The 23,139-nt window shown below is 38.3% G+C and overlaps 1 protein-coding gene across 1 annotated transcript in view; it reads left to right on the forward strand.

Moving 5' to 3' along the window:
* The window catches only part of LOC122795874 (G-protein coupled receptor 54-like), an 818,582-nt gene extending 796,468 nt beyond the window's left edge, over positions 1–22,114 (forward strand). The window contains exon 5 of the mRNA XM_044064291.1: positions 19,822–22,114. Within this exon, the coding sequence (XP_043920226.1) occupies positions 19,822–20,178 (357 nt within the window). The 3' untranslated portion in view covers positions 20,179–22,114. The remainder of the gene's footprint in view (positions 1–19,821) is intronic.
* The last annotated feature ends 1,025 nt before the right edge of the window (positions 22,115–23,139 follow it).

The raw sequence follows: 23,139 nt of genomic DNA on the forward strand, positions 1-23,139 counted from the left end.
TTTAGTGTTATGCTTTGCTAGAACCTAACTTGCAATTAGTTTCTAGCTCAAGCTATTCTGTCACCACTCCATTTCTACTATACTATGCAGGCAGAAGAGTCTAAGCTATACAGCTGGATGTATGTCTGTTAATGTGATGCTGCTATGCCACTACATTTTATACCAAGATGTAACACTGCCTTACAGGGTACCTTTCCAACACATAAGTCAAAGGTCACTGCGTGTTGACGGGGAAGATGGACTGTTATTATGCAATGACTATGCTTTTATAGCAAAAGTTCCATTATACAGCTGCGTTCTATATAAAATGTAGCTTGAAAATATCATAGTCTGATACCACTAAATACATAATGTTTTTTTTTTTCACTGAATTTCAGACGACACATCTCTGTTTAATCTGTAGACTTTGCTAGGTCATGCAGGAGTCTGGCTCAATATTCATTATAGCTGCTCTGAGCTTTGCATCATTGGCTAACAGGCTGACTCTGTTCTGTAGCTCAGTATAATATTTGACACAAATAAGATCAATGCATCTAGTTCCAGGTCTGCATTATGTGGCAGTGTATAAGACCCTAACATCTAACAAGGGAGTTTCCTCTTCCCAAATACTACACTTTAAATATACACAGTATGTTCCCATTGTCAGCCTTGGCAATGACACACTCATGGAACTGAACCAAGTTAAATGGATAGAACCTCTGCTCTGTGAAACTGTGCTGCTACCCATCTGCTAAACAGTTTATATTCAGGAACGCCATTTGCATACCCACCCAGTCCTATAAAATTATGCTGCTACCTATCTGTTAGTATGCATTCAGGAACTCCAACTGCATAACCCACAGAATCCCTTTTATAACATTTCCTTGGGAAAAAGTAACAATCAGAAGTTTCAAAGTACCTAGCGTATTCCTTTTTATAAGGTGACTACTGCTTTCTCTCTGCTAGTCTTTGGCATGAATGCAGTTGATGGCATATTATGAAGCCACTTTTTATGCCAGAGTCAACTGTGCGATGGAACGCTCATTATAAATCTATGGTCACTGCATGTTGAGAGTTCTCCGTCCCCTTTGGCTCTTGAGTTAGTTATAATAAATAGAAGCAGAGGTATCACCAGTCACTTGGGGTGGGAGCTTTAAGCCCATGTAAAAATACTTGTTGCTCCATTTTTTTATACAGCAAATTACATTTCACTGATGTTGTTTAATTCAAACACAATTTGCTGAAGCAGTCTATGTAGTGAATTTTCATTTCCTTTCCTCTTATGCTGTTGTCATAAGGCCATTCAGGCCCCAAAAAGAGACTATATGCCTTTGCTAGTGGTTCATTTTGCACATTTACCAGCTCATTCGTCATCTGAAGGTATCTTGTCAGCACCAGTGCCTTATTCTCCATAAGTCCCTTGAGCTCTTTCTCTACTGCCTCCTTAGTTGCTGCCCACATAAATCCTTTGTTAATATCCCTGCATATCTTTCCTTCCTAGGCTGATACCCTATTTCCCATTTTTTAAATACCATCACAAATAACTCTTTTAAGTCAACAGTCTGGACTCCTCTTCTTCACACTTCTCCCCTCCTCACATTACAGCTAAATTTGTCTCTGGCTGACTGCCTCTATATTTTTGTTTATGCATGAAATATTCTTATATCTCCCCTTTGATCTTCTACATAGTTTTCTCTTTCACTAGATGTGCTGTGATGGATGACCTTAGTTACTTGTTTTCTAGCCACTTTTTGCATACATTTATTCTCCTCACCTTCTGTCCTCCTTTATACTGTCCTTTTTTAGCCTCATTGCCCACCCAGATCATTTTAGCTCTCTCCTTACCAAAATTTTGTCTTCTGCCAAATTCTCAGTCCTCCATTCACTCCTTCTTAACTCCTTCCACTTCTCATATTCCTTTTTGTTGAGCTTGAAATAGTCTGAAGTCTAATCTTCTGTAGTCCCCAGACTACTGCCCATGTTACCATTCCTCTACTTGACCCATTGATCATGAGCCACAACATGGTGTGCTTAGTGTTATCAGCTCCATTAGCTCTGCTTCTTTATTCCCTCCATTCTGCAGAATATTACATTAAAATTTGCGTTTTTTACTACTTAAGATTCTTATCTGTCTGAGCCTAGTTTTGTACCACAACTTCTCCCTTCTATCTGTCCCACATTAATACAGAGATAGTCACTTTAACGTTTATAGCTAAAGAAATAGGATCCAGTATCATTATGGCTTTTCTCTTTTGTGCCTGCCCTGAAAGTCTGTTTCTTACTCTACCATTATCCTTATGTGTTTAGTGAATTGTACTTTGTAGGTTGCCACCAATGGTCCCCAACCTCACATTCCAATTGTAAGGCTGACATCTTTATAAGTGTTTTCTTCTCTTAGTTTCGACCACTTCCATTTACACCAGATCTGTTCTCCTTGATACTCATCTTCTTCTAACTTTGTATGTCCTTTCTAAATATACTGAAGCCATGTAACACCATAAGTCAGTCTCTGTTTCCTGTAGCTTGTGCTTATGCTTGACTGCAGTACCACTGTCTCTGTCTATGCACAGTGTATATACTCAGCTGTCACTGTTAACTGGGATTATGGCTTTGCATAGCTTCACTCTCCAAACTACCATTTTTTCCATTCCTTTCTTTCCTACTCTTGATGTTTCTGTTCTCCTTAACTGACCTTTCACTTGTCCATCTCACATCCCCCACTGATATCTATTTTCATTCTTATTCTTGCCAATTTCAGTTTAAAATGATCATTGTTTACTGTTCTCTTCTAGTCACTCTCTTAGGATCCAACCACTTCATCACTATACTTGTTACAAAATGTGTGTATTACAATGACAAGTAAATCACCACTTACTCTGTGATACAAAGAAACTTGATGTTGCATAAGCACTACTTTCTTCATAAAGGATATGACATTGTAAAGACCCCAAGACAAATCAAGTCACTAATATGGCCTCCTTTTTTCTAAAGGCTAAACGTTAATGTTTATTAAAAGCATACAAGTTGATGTTCACATCTAGGAAGGGAATATAGACAAGATGAAACAGTAATCTGTGTAAGTGGGAACACAAGTTCTAATGTATACTTTAGCATGGTTAACCTTAATTTTAGAACAGGCGATGCCTGTGGCTGCAGCCATTGATTAGGAACAACTGCTACTATTTAAGGGGGTAACTTCCTTTTTGGAAAGTGTATATAGTTGTGCTTGCTTGTTTTGATATTAAAGGGGATGGGTGTTGAAAGTGTATTTAGTTTATCTTTCCTGAGTGTTTTTATCGGCATAAATTTTGTGAAATTGTGACATGGGTTAAAATACAGATGATAAGAAGCAACTACTTGTAAAATCAACCTGTTACACATTAGTATGTGCATTTAAGCTGCAAGTTGGAGAAATACATTTCAAACATCTATCTTTTATAATATGCAGGAGTAATCATTTTTTATCAGAATAGTTGCTTTGTCAATATTAACATGAGATATAAATGGTCTTACAGGTATATACAAGAAGCAAACAGTATATAAAAGAAGCAAACAGTATTAAATTATATTATGAATTATTGGGTGGAAATAGCAATGTTACAGCAGACACAGATGGATAGAAACAATTATGCGAATTTGATAAAGAAAGTATTTCAGGGTGGATATTCAGCAGAAAATCAGGGACAAGGGAAAAAGAGAGTGATGATACTGATTGTGAGAAGACCTCTGAGAGTGATAGAAGAGGAGAAGAAACAAAAACAATAATGGTAGATTTGTGATTGTAAGGGATTACTGACAAGGGAGGAAGATTACATTGCCAAGTATTTATATTTCACCTAAAATTACTATTAAATTTTGTGGGAAATAATGAGCTTTCATTAGGGAATAGTATTTGTTTGTAGGGACAAGAACCTGACTTGTAATAGTGAGGCTGTGTCTAGGAGACCTAGAAGGGAAAATATAACAAATGAGGGTAGATTTCTGAAGAAATACACAAGGGTATTTGGTAGAGAAGATGTGAATATAGTAGGAATGTAGACAAAGTGTACATATTATTCCCCAGGATTCAATTACCAGGCTAGACTAGATAGAAATTATATTTTACAAGAGCTTGTATATTTAACTGAAAGCTTTGAAATCCATCCAATAATTATATCAGATCATGACAATAATGCAATGCAATGATGCAGAAATGAAACACTGGTACATTCTTACTTATCTGTTAAAAAATGATTTTAAGGACTGGGTAGTGGCTATGATTCAAGTGTTATTAGAGAAGATAGAAATTATTTCACAAGGGACAGCTACTGAGTGAAATAAAATAAAAACTGGGTTTACAAACAGTAGCAATAAAAGAGAAAGATATATGATAAAAAAATTAATAGGAATTGTTTAGAAGGGGTGACAAAGTTAAAGTATTACATATGAAGGGTAATCCCACAGAATAAGGAGAGGAGCAACCACAGAGTGCTAAAGGGAAATTAAAGCAGCATTTTGGATAATATCATGAGTTTAGAAAGTTTAATATTAAGTAACTATTTTGATAACAGCTCTAGAGCACAAAAACTTTTAGCACAATGATATGGGTGATGAAAAGTAGAAAAAATCAAAGCCAAAGTTAGGAAGCCTGTGACAAGAAAAACAACAATAGATCTGTAGAGGTATTAGACATATTTTGGAACTTTTATAAAACTTTGTGCTAAGCTGAGGAATGGGAAACCAAGAAAAGACACAAATGGAAATACTTATGAGAGACTTAAATTTGCCAAGGTTATTCGAAGATGAGGCTTATCAATTAATAGCTATGATAGGAAGAGAAGGGATGGGATAAAATGGTGATGATTATTTAAAAGAGCAGTCTCCAGGAACAGACAGTATTCCTGTGGAAATTTGGAAGTTAAGGGGGAGAAGCTGATAAAGATCAGGAAGGTTTTGATTAACAATATTTTAAAAGTATGTCAGGGGGTACTAGCATCATGGAAGGAAGCTGTGTTGGCTACATTAACTAAAGAGGTTAAAACATTTCAGATACAGATAAATATAGACCCATTTCAGTTGTAAACCATGATTATAAAGTGTTTATGTCTACACTTGCTAAGAGAATGGCAAAGGGGTTACCACCGTTAATAGATTTGGATCAGTGTATTTTTGGAGGAGAGACAAACATTTGATAACATTAATTGAACAATAATGATCCAGTGGGAAGAAAAGAATAAGAAAACATTGTTATTTCTAGTGAATTTTGATGCAGAGTATGCATTTGATAGAATTAGCTAGGATTTTATAAGTAAGGCAATGTTAGCATTTGCATTTCCCGATGGAATAATAGGGTTAGTAAGGAGGATATATGAAGAATCAGAGGCAAGAATTAATGTCGGAGGGGTCCTCTATGACAACCTGTGTCTTTGAAGAGAGGAACCAGACAGGGATGTCATCTTTCCCTTTGTTATTTACTTTATATTTAGAACTGTTGTCAAAGACGATAAGGGATTCACACATTCAGAGCTGCAGCAGTTGGAAAGACCCCAAAAGTTCCTCACCAAAAGGATAAAGGGGCTCAAACATATGTCATACGATGCCCGACTGAAGAAACTCCAGCTCTATTCAGTCCCATACCGTCTGCTCAGAGGTGATCTGTGCCTGATATACAAGGCCATGTCCAACCCGGAATTAATGGACATGCTCCACCTCAAAAAATCCAAATCCACCAGAGCCACGAGAGCAAGAGACTTAAACCTCAACACGGATATAAATAGGACGTGCTGGAGGGACAGATTCATCACCCAGAGACTCCCAACACTATGGAACAGAATCCCAGTCCATGTGAGGCAGAGCCCCTCACTGACTCTGTTCAAGAGAAATCTTGACGAGTGGATGGGAGATCGTAGGTTTACCCCGGGAATCATCTCTGTGTCACTGCTGGACAGAGGCACAGCAAACTAATGGGTATAGTATTCTCATCCTAAGGGGTGGTGAAAGCCACACACACTCTGGCTAGGCTTATAAATGCCCTAGGGCAGATAGCCTAGTATGAACCTATGAACCTATAAGTGGTGTGTGTGTACACACACATACATATATTTATTAACTGTAATGTCAGTGGCTGCAAGTAGCATACTTACCTTTGGTGCAAAAAACTGTTGGTTTATATCCACAACAGGTAGATGGATTGCAGTGCGGCATGTGGGGGTACTGCACTCTTAAGTGTGTCATTGTTTGGATGAGGTGTCAAACTGAGGTTTCATCTGCTTGAGTTGGTGGTAGCTCGGGTAGATGTAAAAACCCCATGGCACCTATTTAAAAGAGTAGGGAAAATTACCCGATGTTCTGGCAAAATTCTTCTTGTAGTATAAATGTGACCTCAAGTCTCCCCTGAAAAGAAACCACTAGCCTAGTGGGATTAAACTGGTCAACAAAAGTAAGTATTTTTTTATTTCTTTGTTGACCAAGAAAGTTTGACTGTGTGGAAAACCTCTTTTCAGGGGAAGCTTGAGGAGAAAAGCTTTTCAAGACACAGAAAGAAAAGAATATACATACTGTGATGAATCGTTTGAGTGTGCAATAATCATAGGTTTAGGTTCATATATTAGTATTAGACTAACTGCCCTTGTGAGGCATTTTAAGCCTAGCCAATTATCGCTTGTGAGACTCAAACCCTGCACCTTGTGTTTGTAAGGAAAACACCTTAACCATTAGGCCACCCTCCCAACCACTATAACAAGAAAAACAATGATTGTTTGACCATACAATAGTGAGAAAACAAAAAAAAACATTAACAAGATACATATGAATAGCCAGTATACAGACGTATTATAATCATGATACAGGCAACAGAATTATATGAAAAATCATTCAAAGATAGATCATAATGTGTGTTTTGACAAACAGAGTTTAGACCCACAGTATTTTATAACAGTAAGACAGTGGCAAGGTGAAATTTTATAACAATATAAAGTCGAGGAGAGTGCAATGCAGTGTATGTGGTCAAGTAGACATAATAATACAGGATAAGATGGAAGATTACTGACCAAGTAGTCATTTTAGAGAAGGATGGGACAGAGGGGATGAGGCTAGCTTAGGGGGATTAGCCAGCTGTGGTGCATGAGCAAAACCACAAGATCATTAGGTGTTGTTTCAACAGTAGCTTGAAGGACATCAGGTTGTTAATTTGTCTGAGTGAGAAGAAGATGCAATTCCAAACTTTATAAACATGAGAAGAATACAGAGTCTCCTGCAGTGTTGTTGATTTTAATTGAGTGCTGAAAAATTGTCAGTGGCGTGAAGAGCCCTTGACAAGACTAAGGTTAGATAATATATTTTAGTGTTTGGCATTTTCAAGTTAGAAAAGAGAATGTGACCAGTTTTTAACTGAGTATTAGATAGTGAGGCAATTCTAACCAATTCATCTCTTTCAGTGCCATGCAGAGATGGGGTCTATCAGTCATATCAGCTGCAAATTAAACTATTTTGTTGTAGCATTTTTTGGCATGGCTATTTGGGTAGCTTGCAGGTTGACAAATGCAGGATCAGCATATATGAGGATGAGTAAAAAAAACATAAAGTCAATAGTTTGCCTAGCCTGGTCAATCAGGTAAGTTTGGCTTGATACAGGGCACCAAATGTTTTGCAGGTTTGCTGATAGTTTGCTTTTATATGGTGTTCAATTTCATGCCATCATCTGTGATGACACCTAGCAGCTTAGTATGAGTTACAAGTTCAATTTTGGTTTGGATAGAAGAAGAAATGATGAAGAGAGGTCTGTCATTAGAGTATTGTATAGGTGTGAAGAGGATACGTTTTCTCTCAGTAGGGTTTAATAGTAATTGAGAGTTACAGAGCCATGTTTCAACAGAGTTGAAAGATTACTGTGTTTGGGTTTGAAGTTGTGCATTTTTTGGCTGTAGAGATGAATGTAGAATTATCAGTAAAATGACTAATGGTAGGATGTTTACTTGTGGTTTGGAGGTCATTTATGAAAATATCAACTAGCAAGTGACCAATGATAGTTACTGTTAATGGTAGTAGCAAAGCTTTAACACTATTCCCTACTTGGGCATAATAAATAAACTCTCCCAGCTACGCATCAACCCGTATGTTACCAGATGGATATTTAACTGGCTCACTGATAGAACCCACTCAGTCAAAATAGAGGAAGCCACCTCTAGTAGTAGACTCATCACGAGCCGTGTACCCCAAGGATTGGTCTTGGGTCTTCTGCTGTTTGGGATATACTTTTCTGAGGTGCAAGTCAAAACCAGTGGTCTGTGGCAGACTGTGTTTGCAGATGACTGCAAGCTGGGCACTGTCTTAAATTCCCCTAATGATGTGAACATCCTCCTAGATGGCCTTACCCAAACTACCGGTTCTAGAAGCATGGCCTCAAACTGAATGGCAAGAAATGCATCATTATCCCCTTTGGGGAAAATTGCATCCCCACTAATTATCACATTAATAACAACGTACTAAGCATGCAATCAGTCATGAGGGACTTGAGCGCCCAGGTTTATAGCAACCTGACTTTTAACCACCACATTGCCTCCATGTGCAGAAGGCTTTCTACATGGCCTACCTCATACATAAGGGTATTTCATCCAGGAACAAGGTCATAACATCCCTGTACTCCTTCTTTATCAGACCCATTATGGAGTACAATGCCCTCTTCGGCATGTACCCTGCCAAGCACATGCAGCAGCTGGAGAGAACATAGAGGTTCCTGACCAGGATAATCCAGGCTCTCAAACATCTATCCTATACAGGTAGTCTAAAAGCCCTGTCCCTCTACTCAGATTCATACAGACTACTCAGAGGTGACTTTTGTCTTGCATACAAGGCCATCTCAGACCCAGCCTTGATGGAGTTGCTGCATATCCATAAGTCAAACTCCACTCACGCAACCCACATGCAAGACCTCAACATGGTCTATGACATTAATAGAACTTGTTGAAGGGATAGATTTATGCCCTAAAGACTCCGCCATCTGTGGAATAGACTCTCTCTCCATGTCAAGCAGAGTACCTCTCTAGCTGTCTTTAAGAGGAACCTGAACGAATGGATAGGAAACAAAAAATACACCCCAGAATCCTACCTGTGTCCCTGCTGGACAGGGGAAACAGGTGCTGACTTTGCGGGAACATGGGCAAAATTCTTGGCTAGGCTTATAAGGGCCTCTGAGCCAATAGCCTAGTATCATCCTATGACAATGAACCTATTCCTGAAGCACCCATATGTGCACTGAGAGAAATGGGGAGATGCCATTTTCTCATTTTACAGCTTGAATTCTATCACTGAGGGAGCTGATGAACCAGGCAAGAGATTAGTGTTTAAGCCCTATGGAGGAGAGTTTTTAAAACAGGCTTTTGTGAGATACTGTGTCAAAAGCCTTTGACAAATCAAGAAAAAGTGCTACTACTAAGATCCTTGCATTCCTGTTACTGTTGATGATAGTATAAATGCTGAGAAGAGCTGATGTAGTTCTATGGAATGGTCAGAAACTGTGTTGTGTGAAGCTTAGTAAATTGCTTGTGGTAACAAATTTAAGTATCTGAGATTGCAGACATTTTTGTAAGACTTTGGATAGGGGGACAGAATTGCTATTGGCCTATAATTGAAGATATCAGTGGAGTAGCCACCTTTGTGTATGGGTAGGATAAAAATATTTTCCAAATTTTAGTGATATAGCTCTCCCTGATAGAGAGGTTCATTGGGATAAAGACCGAGTAAGCCAGAGTGTCTGATGCAAGTTTATCATACACATCAGGAAGACTGGCTAAAATATGAAAAGGTATTTCCTGATGGTGGATGTGGGGATGCATTCAAAAGTATATTGTTGGAATTATGTGTTGACTCTGAATGGGCTAGAGCATTACAGGTGGTAGAATTATTTAAAATTAAGTTACTGTGTTAGTAATAATAATAATTGGGTTGGCAGTGCAATCATTGGTGCAGTTAATGGAAGAGGATGATTGGGTAGTGTGATCATTATGTATAAGTTTGTTGTTGGAGGACCAGAAAAGTTTGAGGTTGTTTTGCTTAGTGTATTGGAAGTGTGTGTATAGCATGTTTTGTGATGTCTTGTCATGCATTTTGCTGTGTTTCAGATATGTCTATAGATTTGCACGTTGGACTAAGTTTTACTTTGTTTTCAAGTATTCTAAGCTCTTATTTTTTTATTTCATTATCATTTTTTTCTGGTTAACCAGAGTGTAGGGTTTACTTGAACTCTTTTGCTTCTTAGTAAGGCATGTTCATTTAGGATGGAAAGAAATGTATCAGACTGACCAGGAAAGCAAATTTATGGAAAAATGTGGGTTTATCTACTAGATTATAACAGTGGTGTTTCACATGGGAGTGTAGCTGTTAAATTGCTAAAGTAGGGATGTGATTGCTTAAGGAGTCAGGGAGGGAACCAGAAGCAAGAATATTGTCTAGGGAATTCCTGAGTATCCAGAGAATGGAGGAGCTTTTATTACTAGTTTTATTGTATCTAGTAGGAGTGGAGATGAGTGGAATGAAGCCATATAACTTTATTATATTATTGCTGGAGTCAGTAATGATAATTTTCTAGCCTATATCAAAACCACCTAGTATTATAGTCTCTTGTTTGATATTTGCTGAAACCTATGAGTATTTAAGTTGCTACCTGGGGGTATGTAGATAACAATGATGCACAGGGTCTTATTAAGTTTAAGTGAGGATACAAGAATATCAGCAGTTTCAGTAACGGGGGTCTATAGATAGAGTGGGATAGGTAGAGCATGTCATTTTACAATAGTGCCAGACCACCTGCTTTTTTAATCAAGAGAAGTTAGCTTTATTTGTAGATGGTGTTGTTTTCTAATTAATATATCCAGAAAAGGGCATTCCAGTGTTGTGTAAGATTTTGAGGCAAGTTCAAGTCTTTTCAGGATATAAAATAAATGAAGACAAAAACAAATTGATTTAACAATGCCCATACTTATGGGGAACATGATAAGATGAAGTATTTAGGTGTATGCATTAAAATGATTCTGTCATGGCAGCTGAGGACATATGGGAAGAAACTAAACAAAATGTAATACAAAAAATAAAATCTGGAAGCTCTTAATTATGGATACACAAGAACAGAAAATGTTTTAGTTACTTTAGTGCTATACAGAGGTCAGGAGCATTTTTACCAACCAGAGGAGAAGTTGTGGATGATGGTTAATAGAACTAAAGTTATTTATTTGGGGGAAGAGCCATGAGTTAAGTGGGATAAACTGATTCACTTTTCAAACCAAGGTGATTTAGGATTACTCAATTTAAAAGAGTGCTTCAGAGCTATACAGTTTGTATACATAGCTCAAACAGAAGGTTAGAAATCAAAATGAGAAAGGATGATGATGAAATGGGGATAGGAGTTCTGAGAGATAAAGAGAGACTATGATTTTGGTTGCAAGTCCTTAAACAGAACAGTAATGACCATACAGAATATTATGTTTATAAATCTGCAGAAAAGTATTCTAAGAATTAAGCTAGCATGGGAATATAGAAAGGAAATTCTTCCAATAGGGATCTCAGCAAGTAGGGGTACCGAAAATAGCCAGGAGGGATATGAAATTTACTTGAAGAACTTAGGAAAGGAACCATAATATTGGGAACAAATAACTCAGAAGGGAAGGTAATGGAGTGGGATGGGTAAGTAGAAATTTGGATGAAAGGTTAGAGACTGCCTTCCTACCAGACATTGATAACAGAGTGTATACAGAGAGAAAGGGCAAGGAGATTACTAAATGAAAGTCCAGCTCTTGTAGAGGTTTTAGTTTAGTCTCCAACAGAAGATGGCTCATAAAAAGGGATAATTAGTAAGGTGCATTAAGTATTGCATGATAACTATACTCAATCAGTGGAGTTTAGAAAAGATTCCAAAGAGAGAAAGGACATTAAAGTTATAAAGGAACATTTAGAAGAAATCTGTAAGGTTCCTAACTATGCAACGAAATCCAAAAGGTTTAGGATTTTTGCATGGAAGTGCTGCATAAATATTTTTAATCCCTAAGTAGATTTCAGAGACTTTTTCCACAAGTAGATTGCAAATGCTGGAGATATGATGGAGAAAACTGAGGTAAATGGGAACACATTTTTGGGCATGGAACAAGTTAGCAGATTAGTCTGAGGTAAATGTTGGAGGAACAGATGGTTGTAACTAAGCAAAATAATATTTTGAAAAGGGGAAGACAATCAGCATTGCCTAGACATGATAAGGCCTTACTGCATTTAATGCTATTGATTTCCAAAAACCAGTTACTAGAAAATGCAAATCAAAGTCTCTACCAAATGCAACAGAAGTTCTAAATACTATAAATGAAATAAATGAACTGGAGGTGGGATCTTTAGAAATGTGAAGGAGCAAATTTCATACAATAAATGGGATTTGTGGGAATACATGAATAACAACTATCAGGAGGAGGAATGAGATGTAAAGACAGGCAGGACTTGAAAAATGTATTTTATGTTGGAGTGAATGAAAACTGGAAAAAAGAAATTGCATACACACACATGTATATATTAAGCATATATACTGTATATATATATATATATATATATATATATATATATATATATATATATATATATATATATATCTAACATATGGTTTCACTTTATAATCTCAAAATACTGAAATATCGAATTTCAATATTTTGAGACTATAAAGCTGAAAAACCAAAAAAAAAATGAAAACCAAAACCTCGAAACTCAAAGCCGCAACCGTTAATGCACATATACAATCACAAGTACACCTACCTCCACACAACAACAACACACACACACACACACACACACACACACACACACACACACACACACACACACACAGCCTTACTATAAGTAGGGGGTAAGCCCCCCTGCAGCCCCCACACCCCCCTTACTTATATATACCAACTCTGAGGTTGCACTAAACACCAACACACACAAAACCCACCAACATACATTCCACACCCCCTTCCTACAAACACACATTACACAGATACAAACACCACCACTCTCAATACTGACACACTCACACTCTCACCTACATACCCTAACCCACACCTAACACTCTCCAGCACACTCACAAATACACAAGCCCTCCCTAAAACCCTTAAAAACACCACACTTACCTAATGCGCCATCAGTACCATGAGTTCAACATTTCCGGGTTCAATATTCTGCAGTTTTGTACATCTGCAGATTCGACACTTTGGTCTCAAGATACTGAAATTCGACATTTCAGTATTTCAAGATTCCAAAGTGTTTATATATATATATATATATATATATATATATATATATATATATATATATATATACAGTTTGTTTTATGTTATATTGATGTGCATAGGTTCACAGGTAGGTACTAGGCTATCTGCCCAAAGGCATTTATAAGCCTAGCCAGAATGTGTTGGCTTTCGCCACCCCCTTAGATTAGTTCCCTGTGCCTCTGTCCAGCAGAGCCACTGAAGTGATCCTTGAGGTAAACTTTCTGTTTCCCATCCACTCGTCAAGGTTTCTTTTGAAGAGTGGTAGTGAGGAGCTCTGCCTAACGTAGCTTGGGATCTTGTTCCAAAGCATGAGAAGTCTCTGGGACAGGAATCTATCTTTCCAGCACGTCCTATTGTGGTGAGGTTTAGATCCCTAGAGCATGTGGCTTGAGGGGATAAGGTTTTCTTTAGGTGGAGCATGTCCATCAATTCTGGATTGGACATGGCCTTGTATGTCAGGCAGAGATCACCTCTGAGTAGGTGGTATGCAACCAACTACAGCTGTAGTTTCTTCAGTCGAGCTGCATAGGGAATCTGTTTGAGGCCAGTGATCCTCTTGGTGAGGTACTTCTGTGGTCTTTCCAGCTGTTGCAGGTTTCTTATAAAGTACATCACAAATGGGGCGTTGTACTCTATGATGGGTCTGATGAGTGATGAGTAGAGGGACACACTGACCTCTTTTGATCTGGATGTGAACCCTTTTGTGATTAGGTGAGCCACATAGAAGGATTTTCTAACCACTTTGGCAATGTGATTATCAAAGGTGAGATTACTATCTACTTGGGTCCCCAGATCCCTTATTACGTCTTCCGTATTTAGGGGACTTCCACCTATGTGGTAGCTTGTGGGTACTTTGTTTTTTCCAAAGGGGATGACTATGCACTTTTTGGCATTTAGCTTGAGGCCATGATTTTGACACCAGGTATCCGTCTCAGTGAGACCCTTTTGGAGGATGTCTGTGTCAGCCGGAGAGTCAATTATAGCCCTAGTTTGCAGTTGTCTGCGAACTTGGTCAGCCATAGTCCTCCGGTGTTTGCCTGTACCTCTGAGAAGTATTTGCCGAACAGGAGGGGTCCTAGGACTGAGCCCTGGGGAACACCACTTGTAACTGGTTTAGAGTTGGACCTAGCTCCCACAACTCTCACCATGTGCGTTCTGTCTGTGAGCCAGTTGGCAACCGATCTTGTGACATAGGGATTTATGTTCAGGCTGGTGAGCTTGTCTATAATACCAGAATGGGGAATGGTGTCAAAAGGCCTTAGAGAGGTCTAGGTAGGCTGTGTGTACCACCTTTCCCTCATCTATAGCCTTGGTAACTGTCTCAAAGAAGTCCACCAGGTTTAGGGGGCATGGTCTCCCCTTAACAAAGCCAAACTGGGTAGGGTCCAGTGTTTGGAGGTTCCCAATGTCTCTGTTAATGAGTTCCATGATTATGCACTCCATAGCCTTGCATACCAAGCTAGTCAGGCTTATAGGGCGATAGTTCCCAGGGTCTGTTGTGGCTCCACCTTTGTGGAGCAGAATAACCATTGCTGTGCACCACTCTGTGGGTATGTAGTCTGTGGAGAGGCTGAGTTTGAACAGTGTGTTTAGGTGAGGGGTTAGTTCATCTTTGAGCTTGTGTAGGACACAGCCTGGGACACCGTCCGGTCCCATTGATGCTATGTTTTTGGCTTTGGAGAGGGCTGTTTTAACCTGTCTGTGATTTCAGGGACTCTACATTCTTCTGGTATGGTTATGTGCCCTTTTGGGGGTGACAGGGGGTGAAGTTTGCATTGAACCTGTCTGCCAGGATGTTGCTGATATAGGTCGGTTCAGTGTATTTTGTGCCATTCTGCACTAACTCCGAGCAGATCTGAGCATTGCCACTTAGATTCTTGACATAGCTAAAGAATGCCTTGTGGTTATCTTTGGAGTCCTTGGCAATTCTTTCTTTCAAAGCTCGCCTTGGATGATTTTATGAGGGATCATAGTTTCTTGCTGATACTGATCAGGGATGTCTTCCCTTCTTGGGATTTTACTCTTTTCTGTACTAGTTTCCTCCTTCTATTGTATAGCTTGTTTATGGCAGGAGTCCATCAGACTGGTTTCCTTTTCTTGGAGGAGTGAGTCTTGGTTTTGCTTGGGATGGCATGATCCATGCATTCTTGTAGGTGCCCGTAGAAAGCATTAGTAAAGGATTTTGCAGCTTGGACAGCATTATACTTCAGCATGGGGGCTTTGAAACTTTCCACCTCGGTCTTAAGTAACGTGAAGTTTGCTTTTGAAAAGTTTTTCATGGTGGTTTTCTTGTCTGGGGGTGGGGGCAGAATGTGGATATCCAAAGTGATTTGTTTATGGTCAGATCTAACCAGCAAGGGGTTGACCGCCGGTGTGGAACACCAGTCACCCATGTTGGTGATGACCAGGTCCAATATGTTGCCACTTCTGGTGGGAGTGTTGACCAGTTGAACCAGGGCATTTGAGTTTATAAATTCTAGGAAATGTTGGGCAAGGGAGTTAATACTTGAGTAGTTCTCCCAGTTAATGTTTGGGTAATTGAAATCACCCAATATTAGGGTGTTTGGTAGGACCTTTATGTTTCCCAGTGTTTCCAGAAATGCGGAATGGGGGTCCTGGGACATGGTGGGTGATCTGTAGCAAGCTACAATTTAAATTGCAGTTTTGCCCGTTGTTAGTTGCACGTGGATGATCTCTGAAGCATCGTGCTGTGCCACTAACCTGGAGGTGTGAGTATCCTTGATGAATATGAATACGCCCCCGCCTTTTGTATTTTGGTTTGGGTTCCGTGGCCAAAATGTATGGTATGCATTGTAGCCTGGTAGTGCTGGGGTGCTCTCTGGAGCCTTAAACCAGGTTTCTGTTACTGCACATATATCGATTTTCTCTATACTGAGGAGTGCCTTGAGTGCGTGCATTTTGAGGTTTTGACTTCTGGCATTGAGTAGCATTACCCTCAGTTTTTTGTTACTTGTGCTATTTACAGTGGTGGGTTTGTCTTTTGAGCCTTGCCTAAAAAAGGCACTATGGAGGTGACAAGAGCCTTGGCCAGTATTCGAAAGCCTAAGGGTGACAGGTGCAAGCCATCTCTAGTGAAGCAGCGTGGCTTGTCAACCATGTCATCCCAGGCGAACAGGCACTGGATCCCCTTTGAATGACACCAGAAACTTAGCCAATTGTTGAAATTGAGAATTATTTCTTTATACCATGGTATCATTCTTGGTGAGGGCAGGATGCTACTCAGGGTCAGGGTCATACCGGCCTGGGCGACGTGATCAGAGAGCTCTTCCATATCTCTTTTCATGTAGTCCAGGGAGGTATGGCTCAGGTCATTCACACCAACATGGACAATGACAGAGTCATATTTGTACTTGTTCTGGAGTGACCTGAGTGCTTGTGTTGTTATGTGGTGGATCCTAGCACCCGACGGGGAGCTAACAGTAACCTTCTCCTTATTCAGCCTAGTGAGTGGGACGTCAGTGTGCCTGACTATAGAGTCACCTATTACTAGTATGTTGGGTATGTTATGTTGCCTTAAAGGCTGTGACTGCATGGCACACTGGTTTTGTGAAGTATGTGTTTCATGGTTTGTGATGGGGGGGTGGAGGTTGCTTGGATGTTTGCTTTGGAGGTCTCTGTTGGTTTTGCAGATTTTTATTTAGAGCCTCCGAGTATGTTTTCATGTATTTATGTGTGTTTTTTGCCAGTGCTGCTTTAATGGGTCTATGTGAGACTGGTGGTGTGATGCAAGTATTTCCCTTCTCCTCTTGACTGTCTGATCCAGTCTTGGGTTGAGAGAGCTTAACCTCCAGTTTGGCTGTATAATTGCATCTCTCACATGTATTGTGTTTGGTGGTAGGAGGAGGGGGTTGTCTGTGTACATGAGGCAGTTGTAACATTGCCTCAAAATGCCCAGATTCACCAGTTGGACTGGAGAGTACACCTGAAACTGCCATTTGGACATGCCTGGATAGGTACAGTGAGCTGTTTTACTGGATGGCTGGTAAGGTCGAATAGAGAGCCTTGTCCTGTACAGTACAGGAGGGTCTAGTGCTAGGGTTTATAAGTGCTTGCTATAAGTTTTGAGCAAGTGCTGGGCTGAGAAATGAATGGCTTGAGTGCTTAAGTTGAAAGTTTGTCTAGTTCCAAGGGAAAAATTGAAGAGGAGACTTTGTGGAGCAGGGAATAGTTTTACCCTAGCTAACCAGCGCTACCCAGCGTGCAAAACCAGGCAAATATGATATTTATAGTAGGGAAATGAAAGAGATAGAAATTAGTCCAAAATGGCCAATAAACTACTAATTTCTGGGCTGAGACAACTCCTCCAGGGACATATAGGCTGCTCAAAGCTCCCCTCTCTCACAGATGAACAGAGAACTTCCTTCTATCCAAGTAAGGTATGGGCAAGCACAGAGATTTGTAACACAGCACTGAATTCAGTACTAACCTGAAAACTGGACTATACTAGCTCAGAAAGGCGGGAAACAAGTATTTTTTTTTTTTAGAAAATAAAGCAGATACACTCAAAAAATACTTTAAATGCACAGAAAAGGATACTTATTGTTATATATCGCAGATCAGAGTTGTAGTCAATGCCCCTAGTAATAAAGTAGGAAGAAACACAAATACAGTAAAAGCAGATGAATAAAGTGCAATTATATATATATATATATATATATATATATATATATATATATATATAAAACAATAGAAAACAAACAAACTGATTTAAACAAGTTACCCAAATTAACCAGAAAAAAAGCTCAAAACTGAGCCCTGTTCCAGCAGTCTTCAGTAAGACAAGTTCTAACTGCACACTCCTGCTTACTAGGGTGCAGGGGAACATTCTCTGAAAAAGATGGCCTGGATCAGTGCTCAAGTTATACAAACAAAGCTAGATTCAGCAGGCTTGAATCTGGTCTATGCTACAGCAACAAGCCACACCAATTTCAGAAAAAAAATAGTTCAAATAAGCAGGCACAATAAGCCTGTGACCAGAAATTCCCAGCTCAGAAGGGCAGAAACCAGCCTCTCCTCCCACAAGAGTGCAGATCACAAACCTTTTTAATGTAGAATAACTGGCCTGAAGCCCAAGTGCTTAAGCCAGAACTAATACACTTTTTTAGAATAGCAGACACTGGGCCTTCAATCATCAATTCCCAGCTTAGAAGGATGTAAGCTACCTGCCCTGCCACAACAGTGCAGACCACAAACCTTCTTAATGTAAAACAGCCTGTATGAAGCCCAAATGCTTAAACCAAAAGACTTAAAATAACAGTTACAATTTAACCAGGCTACTACCAAGCAGTAATACATGCAGCAGAATAAATAAAATTGAGTATGTTTAAGAAAAGCAAAATAAAGTAGGAGGAAAGACAAATACAGTAAAAACAAATAAATAAAGTGCATGTTTTAAGTGCAAGGAGAGAGGAAGGAAGAACCTAAGTGGACTGGCCTTCTCAAATCTTCTCTATGTATTAAGAAGAGTGAACACTATACTCAGAATATGATCTCACTGTACTCGGTTAAGTGAGCAAATGAGATGGACCCAGGAGTAGTGTTCTAATACAGACTTACAGGAGAGGCGGGCAATTCCAGAGCCACCAACACAGGAACAGGGAGAGAGGGTAGGGAACTAACTGCAGAGAGACACACCACACTGTTCAGAAACACACAATTAGGAAACAGAAAAAATGAAAATGAAATGCAGATGTTTGTAGCCAAGCAAGTCACTCAGGAGTTGAGCATAAAATGATTTCTCAAACTTTGTGGCTAGCACTTAAAGTACAGAGGAATCCCTCTAGGCTATTAAATATCAGATAACAAAGAAGTGATAACACCACCCCCTCGTACAGCAAACAGACACACAGTACACTGTTCAGAAACACACAATTAGGAAACAGAAAAAAATGAAAACACAGTACTTTTAAAACTGCAAGTTTCTACTTACAGAATACTAAAATACACTACTGCAAGTTTCACTTAGCTTCAGCTTCTAATGCAGATGTTTGTAGCCAAGCAAGTCTCTCAGGAGTTGAGCATAACAAAAAGTCATACATAAAGTCATGTTACAGTTTAAAATGTGATGATTTACTAAAGATGATTAAAAAACATTTTCTGTCACTAAAAATGGTTCTACCTTGTTAGCTGTCCGCATTTTTATTGATTTCAAGCCAGTACTTGTAAGCAAAACCTTTATAAAACTAATTGCATACAGCTGGAAATTCCACACTTTTCTTTTAGTGCCATTCATATCTTCTCTACTTCTTGTGATAATGCAAGTAGCCAGCAAGATTCAGTTTCAGAACTCAGCAATGTAACATGATGCTTTTGTTTCCTAAATTTAATACAACTAATCTATCATCTGCTTATCAGTGAATATATATTAACATTTCATTTATCACAATTTAGTTAACAGTGCTTTCACTTTTTATGATACACAGACATGTATATATACTTATATATATATATATATATATTTTAATAAACACAGAGAAAATGAAAACAGAAAAGTATTTTGTTTATTAGTATCTTGTTTTTGTATAATAATAGACCGTATTTACTTTATTCGATTGTACTATAGGTACAGCTTCTTGCTGAGCGATCAGAAGCCATGCGTACCAAGATTTCAAAGATGGTTGTGGTGATCGTCTTGCTTTTCACAATCTGTTGGGGTCCCATTCAGCTGTTCTTTATATTTCAAGCATTTGATGCCAACTTTAAGAGGAATTATGAAACATACAAGATCAAAATCTGGGCACACTGTATGTCTTATTCCAATTCCTCCATCAACCCCATTGTGTATGCTTTCATGGGAGCCAATTTTAGAAAGTCATTTAAGAAAGCATTTCCTTTCATCTTCAAGCAACGTGTTGGAAGTACTGGAGGCCCTATTGTCAACAATACTGAGATGCACTTTGTGGTATCTTCTGGAACATAACACTTGACATGCAGCAGTATTTCACAGATTTTAAGTCATGTTCTGTGGTGTAGGTCTCGTGATTAACAAGTCAGTTAAATAAAAGTATATTTTTGTGGCTTGCGTTTTTATTTAATATTGTAGTAATTGCACAGAAGTTGGAAAATCCCACTGGACTATGACTCAGCAATATAAAGCTACATTCAGTTCTATGTTCTGAGGTTAGGACTAGCACATCAGTGAGAAATGGGACAAGTACTAATGGCCCTGCACTCAGATACACCAGTGCACATGCATTGTTCACATATGCATTTTGTCCCAAATGGTACTAAAGTAATACACTATTACAATTCAAAAACAATATTCACTGCTGCACTGGTATCCTGACTCACATTTTTTTCCCTTCTTACTTATTTAATTGAACAGCAGTGCCCCTGGTCTCAAGTTAAAGCTGTGCTGTGTAATAAAATGGAGAATTGTGGTTAAGGTTTAAAGAAGCATCTGTCATTGCATGATGATTTTTATAGAATATTTTATACATGGATTAATAATTTGTAAAAAAGAAAGATTATATATATTGCATTATTATATTTTTATACCTGTACCCCAGAATTCTGTGTAGTTGATATCATTTTAATACTCCTGTCTTACAAAAGCATACAGCAGCTATTAGCTATACAATATATTCACCTTTTTACATCAGGATATCTACTCATTTTTATATCCCCCAATATCTTCTTTCAAGTTTAACAATCTTTTCTATTCCTACTCTCACTGATTAATTTTCACAACTACTATCAGCTATCATTCAAGTAATCTGAATTTTTTGTTAGTCTTATACAAACTTTAAACTGCTACTTATAAAACATATACTTTCATCCAATTTCTGGGAAATACTGCTTAACAGAAGTAAAATCAAACTGATATTAATGAAAAATATGAGCTAAATGACTTTAATAACACTGCCATTATACGTTGCATTACTGAATGTACTGACTGACTATTTACAGTGAGATAACAATACAGCTTTACAAATTTTTGAGCATTAGGAACATTACTGATGCTGAAAGGTGTTTTGGCAAGATGCTTCTATAGCCTATACAATGTAAATATATTTTCTCAGACTGTCTGGAATGTTGACAAACTGTGTATTTGATAACTGCTATGTGTTCTCTGATAAAACAATACTATCTGCATGTCCTCCTTTAAAATATCACTACCTTTAGTTAAACAGCTGTTTTGATTCCATGACTGTATCTGTAGCAGGTATTTTGATAGCCTACCAAAATTAACCTGTACCTGTCTGCTCATTTGTTTAGATAATCATAATGATAAAGTGAGATTTAAATAATGTCACATGCTCTGAAACTTTGAATTTTAATCTTAACCCTGTGTTGGCAAGGTTGTTACTGAATGCACAATCATCCAGTGATGGACCATGCAGGAAAATTATGCACTTCATAGCAGCGTCCACAAGGACAAGTTACAGAACTGGTCTTGATATCCAGTATTTCTGAAAAAAAAACTATTTTATATATTATACTGAGTATCACTAGCTATATCTACAGTAATGACAATTGAAAGAAGGTTTAAAATGTCATCTTGTGAACCATGTCAAACACCTGAGGCTATTATGAAGAGGTACTGAAAAATATTACTTTTAATAAGTTCTGTTTCTAGGATATAATGTTGGCAACCTCTTGTGGAGAAGAGAAAGGCAAAATACAAAAAAGTGTCTGCTTCCGTGTTATTGTACACAGATTTTGAATCTGTTGCTGTGATGTATTCCTAGCAATGAAGGCCAGTATTTTATTATGTATTACCTGTTTTTATCATTCTTTGCAGCTGTGAATTATAACATGGATCACTGTTTCCTTAACATAAAGATCACCAGAAAATATTTTAATTATATTTTAATGTCTATCATTATATGTGATAAACCGATATTGTCTTAATACATATATTGTCATTCTGTGTCTTAAATCTGTTGGAGTATGTCAACTCGGTGTTCTCAAATTTCTTCTAATCAGGTTCATTTAAGATTTTAAATCCTTGGCAAAAATTGTACCTATTGTACGTTTAGTTCTTTTTGCTCTTACCACTACTTTTCTGTTGACTTATGAACATGCACAGTCAACACATTGCTTTATATGGAGGTGTTTTACAGTACTTTTTATGATTTTAATCCTGGCTTAAACCTGCATTTCGACAGTAGCTTACTTCATGACTTAGTTATGGCAACCGATGAGCTACAAGTACAGTTTTTACAAACATGATTCTCCAGTGATGAGTATCAGAATGCGAGTTGCATTACTACGGAGTTAAAATTAAAGCAATAGTTCATAACAATGACAGCTGGCATGACATTTTAACCTAAACACTCACTGGAAAGGCAGCCTGCACTCCAGTCCTATTAAATGAAAACTCTATGAAACAAACAAAACTGTTTTCTGCAAAGTACAAGTGCAGTTTTTATAATAAAGAAACATCTTTCCACTGATTTCACATTTCCAAGTGAACCCCTTTTCAATAGCACATGGGTGCCCAACCATCCGGTATCAGACAGCACATTAATAATGCAGATGCATGTAAACCTACAATGGGCAGTCTCTTAAACAAAGAAAAACACATTTGTTATGGAGAGTAAGTGTGATTTTTAATAATAACATATTAAAAAACCCTCTGTACCAGCAGCTATGTCCAAAGCATCTACTGGTCCTGCACTGGTACCACAAACTATGACTTGAGAAGTAGTCAATAGGGCACAGGGTCCATCTCAGTGAAACAGTGGGTTAACCAATGAGCAAGTTCTTACAGGAATACCAGACCAATATGTTTGCCTCATGCAGCATAAGAAACCACAGTTAGAACTGAATTGGGAAAGAAATGCAACAAGACTGTATAGTGTCACCCTACTTGTTTCTTTTATACTCTGAGTATATCATGTGAAATGCTTATTTACATGAATTAGATACTGGAATC

This window comes from Protopterus annectens, chromosome 2.part2 (assembly GCF_019279795.1).
Source record: "Protopterus annectens isolate FY-2018-M chromosome 2.part2, PAN1.0, whole genome shotgun sequence".
In the NCBI taxonomy this organism is placed as follows: domain Eukaryota; kingdom Metazoa; phylum Chordata; order Ceratodontiformes; family Protopteridae; genus Protopterus; species Protopterus annectens.